The sequence below is a fragment of the Panicum virgatum genome, chromosome 4K (assembly GCF_016808335.1).
Source record: "Panicum virgatum strain AP13 chromosome 4K, P.virgatum_v5, whole genome shotgun sequence".
Lineage (NCBI taxonomy): Eukaryota > Viridiplantae > Streptophyta > Magnoliopsida > Poales > Poaceae > Panicum > Panicum virgatum.
Genome location: NC_053139.1, coordinates 19,875,709 through 19,880,633, shown reverse-complemented (window position 1 = coordinate 19,880,633; position 4,925 = coordinate 19,875,709). Strand labels below are relative to the sequence as shown.

Sequence of the window (4,925 nt, the reverse complement as noted above, 5' to 3'; positions counted from 1 at the left end):
ATCCCAAGCACGGAGCAAATCGTCAATCAGGGGCTCCATGCACACACTCATATTATTTCTAGGGTATCCAGGAATTATCAACTACAAGAATATGTTCTGTCGTTGAAAAATAACGCCAGGTGGGAGATTCAGTGGGATAACGAACACGGGCCAACAAGTGTAAGGGGCAGCAGACATTCCATAGGGATTGAAGCCATCTGTCGCCAGCGCAACACGTACATTACGAGCCTCCAAAGCTTTGTGATGATGAATCCCATCGAAATGGGTCCATGATTGAGCATCGGATGGATGCACAAGCTTATCAGGATTGTAACGAGTTCCCATTTTGTGCCATGTCATCTGCTTCGCGGATTCCTTGGTCATGAACAGACGTTGGATTCTTGGTATGGGCGGCAGGTACCGTAGGACTTTCACGAGGACCGCGAGCTGCCTCTTCTGACCATCACCAGAGTCTACCTCCACGAACCGAGAGGATTCACACTTTGGACAGTACTTTGCTTCAGCGTGTTCTTTCCTAAATAAGATGCATCCCTTGGGACAAGCATGTATCTGTTCATATGGCATCTTCAGTGCACGAAGGAGTTTCTGTGCCTCATACATGCTCTTTGGAAGAATGTGCCCTTCTGGAAGCATGCTGCCAATAACTTGTAACATAACATCAAAGGCGTCTCGACTCAAGGTAAATTGGGACTTCACGGCCATTAGGCGGCCAATGGCATCCAATTGTGAAACCTTGGTGTGACCGTGAAGGGGTTGCTGGGCTGCAGCCAACATGTCATAGTACGCCATCGCGGTTGCCTCTGGCTCCTCCTCCTCCCTACGTCCTTCATCAAAATGTGCTTCATGAAAGTCATCTAACATGTCTGCAACCCCGGCATCAGCGTCATGTTCTTCGATGCGTTGCCTAACAACTTCGTCTCTCATACGATTGGCTTCGCCATGGTAGGTCCACCGGGTATAATTTCTCATAAATCCATAATTGCAAAGATGATTCGTCATGACTTCGCATGTTTGTCGACGCGTGTTTGCACATTTGTTGCACGGACACCAGGTGGTATTGCCTCCTTTGAGCTTTGCAAATGCTCCGTCCAAGAAAGCCTCGGTCTTGTCAATCCACTCCCCGGACAACTGACCCACACATTTCCATCCAGTATACATCCATGCACGGTCATCCATCCTCTATCATATCAATGAGTAATATAATATAAAAGATCATCTTTGCATCTACACGATGTCTACAATTTCTAATAGGTTAGGATAGGTCCTAATCCCACCCGATAGGATGCGTAGCTGGGGCCAGTTTCCATGCTATACCCCGATCCGAGTCTGAATTTCGGCAGCATCTCCCCGCTGTTCTCCAAATACACGTCCCGACAGGGAGGTTGCGTATCCGGAGAACAACAGGGAGATGATGCCGAGACTCTATCTCGAATCGGCGTATACCATGGAAACTAACCCCATCTACGCATCCTCGGGCTGTCCAAAAAACGTGGACAATTCGAAACAGATAAGGTCATAAATATGCAAAGATCTGCATATTTCCAACCGTATCTCCTTCGAACGGGAGACGCCTAACTTGGTTGCAGGTCCTAGAACAAGAGAGGGGCGTTTCACACGTGCTCCCCTAGGGCTCGATGGCGGGCGAGGCGATGACGCGCGTGTTGGTGCAGACGAATTGCGTCACGGTTCGACGACGGAGTGCTCGCCTGCAAAAATAATGACTAAAATTATGTCACTTCAAAATATCCCAGCAACTTCGCTCTGCACCACTACAAGCAATTCGGCAACCAAATGACAATTTCTGTAATTCTACGCAGTAGAAACGAAGACCATGAAGTTAACCTGCTCGAGAGACTAGGCTAACCCCTTCTCCCATTGGGAGGAGCACGACGGCGGCGGCCGGGGCGACCGGAGGCCGGCCGAGGCCCTCCTCAGGTCGGGGACGCTCCAGTGGCGGGCCACGCGGTGCGGCCGGGCGGCGCGGCGCAGCCGGGGCGCGGCCTGGGCAGGCCGGCGTGGCGTGGCCGGAGCAGCGGGGTGGCTCGGGTGGACGGGGGCGCGGCCGGCGCGTCGCGGCTTGGGCGGGCCGACGCGGCGTGGCCGGAGCGGCGGGGCGGCTCGGGCGGACGTTGGGTCCGCGGCGTGGCGAGACGGCGGGTCAGCGGCGTGGCGGGATGGGGGCACGACGCGGCGGGACGGCGGCGTGGCGGAGTGGGTGAAGCGGTGTCGGCGCATGCGACTGAGTGTGTGAGTGGTGTGTGTGACTGAGTGTGCGTGGGAGAAGGATAAGGCAAGGGAAGAAAGGTTTGCCGTGTGCCCAGATCCACGGCACACGGCAAAGACCTTGTTTGCCGTGTGCCCAGATCCAGGGCACACGGCAAACCAAGTCTTTGTCGTGTGTACCGGGCAGGCACACGGCAAACAAGTTTGATTTTAAAACATCAATCAATTCAAATTCAAAATTTATTTTTCAAATTTTTGTCCCATCAACATTGAAAATACATTGTCAGAGACCCTAAACAATTCATGTCTCATGATTCTATGCAAAAAATTATATTATTTCATGTGTTTCTAAATTGTATCACATGATTTTATTTAACTGAAAAAATATATAAATTACAAAACAAAGTTGAAAAATTACTAAATTTTGGAATCAAAGAATTTAAGTTGGGTATTGCATATACAAAAAGTTAGAAGCCAAAACACAATTCAACAATAAGTTTTCATTCTAAACCTGAACGGTTACTTCTCGACTCTATGGATCTTCTACGCGTATTCTTGGATTTTTAACAAGCATACGATAAAACTTCACCGGATCCTTCTAAAAAAATTTTCATGGCCTCAACACACGAAATTATGATAACATGCCAAATATTATAATTTTTTGAGTTCATATGTTATTTATATAATTTTAAAATGAGCCGGCCAAAAGATCCTAGTCATGGTTCGTGAACAAGATCTTCAAAATTTTATTTGGTTCTACGCATATGTCCTCACATTGACCTCGTAAACTTGAATATCATTTTTTTGGTTCATTATAATCCACCATTCAAAACACTTCTAGTTCAATTGCAAGAAATTTGATTAAACAAATAAATTCACTAAATATAGTAAAACTATAAAGAAAAGTACCAAAGTTTAGTACGCAGCAACATGTATTGTACGCACAAAATAGAAAAATTTGGGATGGCAAAATCAAAATTTTTTTGAAGACTTTGCCGTGTGCCCCTTAGCGGCACACGGCCTATGGAAACTGGAGACATGTTTGCCATGTGCCAAACGGGTGGCACACGACAAACAAAACGGGCCACAAGCCCGTTGCCACAACTTTGCCGTGTGCCCAACGTAAGGCACATGTGCGCTGTTTCTTTAGCACACGGCAAATAGTATATTTGCCGTGTGCCCGATAAACAGCACACGGCAAAGCATGAGGCACACGACAACTATCATGTTTCCGGTAGTGCTCTCATGCTGTGATGAATTCTATATACCTTGTCGATCCATCAATTTCTTCGCATGAACCCTGCATATATATCTCATCTGCAATTTGGTGGATTTCTATATATCTCCCGTTATTGGCACGTACGGATGGTGGATGCATGCAGAGGGCAGCACCCAGAAAGGTTGTTAAGCACAGGGGCTGCTGCATCGACCAGACAACCGTACTGGGAAACCCCCAAGGTTTCAACTATCTCTTACTTTAACCTTCCATTATATTATTCAAATTAAGTTGATCATGCAGTTGACTAGAGTCCCTTCTGCAGCTAATTAATATACTGATTTTGTCGACATATGTACGCAGCCCCGGAGGGCCCTTCCGTAGCGCAAACTGCTGTGGGTAGGCGCCACCGGGAGCCGGCGATGACGGTGCAGCAGGGCGTCCCGGTGCCGGCGATTGGGAAGGCGGAGTCAGGTTGGATCGGCCCAGCCTCGCCTAATACTGATCGTCTTGATCAGATCATCCAGAAGTATCAAAAACATGCAGTACGACATGCAATCCATATGCAGGTATCTTTAGAAGATCGATGGCTCAAAATTAACCAAATCATTTGCGCCCGCATGCAGAAGACGGCTTTGTGAAAGAGATCGGGTGCTCTAGCCTAAAAGGGGGAGGGGGTGAATTAGGCACTAATAAAACTTAGACCTATGGCTCCAACTAGTTTACACAAAACTTAAACTAAAATAAGCTTTCTAGTTGTGCAACTAGGTTGTTCTAGTGTGAAACCCCTATCCCAAAAGAGTTTAGCAATCTATAGCCTTTCCTATCAAGAAACTATTCTATGAAAGTAAAGGCACACAAATTACTAGTAAGTAATGCGGAAGCTTAAAGAGCGGGATAGGAGATAGCAAACCCTTGACGCGGGTGTTTATCCCGTGGTTCGGTTAGCCACAAAGGCACACCTACATCCACGTTGTTGTAGCACTCACTAAGAGTATTGCTACTCGGCCACCAAGTCTCTTCCGTGAACACAATCACGGTCACCTTGGCCCCGGGTTCCACTAAGGAGCTTCTCCACAAAGGATGGTGGTCTCCACGTCCCCCGCACAAAGTGTCGTCGCTGCTCCACACCAAGTCGGAGGGTCGATGACGTTGCCGGCGAGCTTCTAAGCTCCAAGGTGCCGGCGCACCAAGCTCTTGTTTTGGTTCACTAGAGAACCACAACACAAAGGCTCAAGGCCTTGCAATCACACTCACTAAGAGCTAATCCTTTACACAACACTCTCAAAGTGTGCTAAGGGCTATGGATATGATCTTGATGCTCTTGTATGGCTTGGAGATATTCTTGGGTGTGTGTGGGATGTCCAGCAACTCTAGCAATCTTCAAATGGCCGGGGTGAGGCGTATATATAGGCCACCAAGTCTTGTAGCCGTTGTTCCAACGGTCAGCAGAAAATCTGCGTATCACCGGATGAACCGATGCCTT

At 48.0% G+C, this 4,925-nt stretch overlaps 1 protein-coding gene across 1 annotated transcript; it reads right to left on the bottom strand.

Annotated features, from left to right (window-relative positions):
* Positions 1-1,624: 1,624 nt before the first annotated feature.
* Positions 1,625-2,235, bottom strand: LOC120702006 (putative uncharacterized protein MGC34800). Its single transcript, XM_039985788.1, has 2 exons — positions 1,865-2,235; positions 1,625-1,706 (listed from the first exon to the last, which is right to left on the bottom strand). The coding sequence occupies exons 1-2, from the start codon at positions 2,233-2,235 to the stop codon at positions 1,625-1,627; spliced, it is 453 nt and encodes a 150-aa protein (XP_039841722.1).
* Between the last annotated feature and the right edge of the window lie 2,690 nt (positions 2,236-4,925).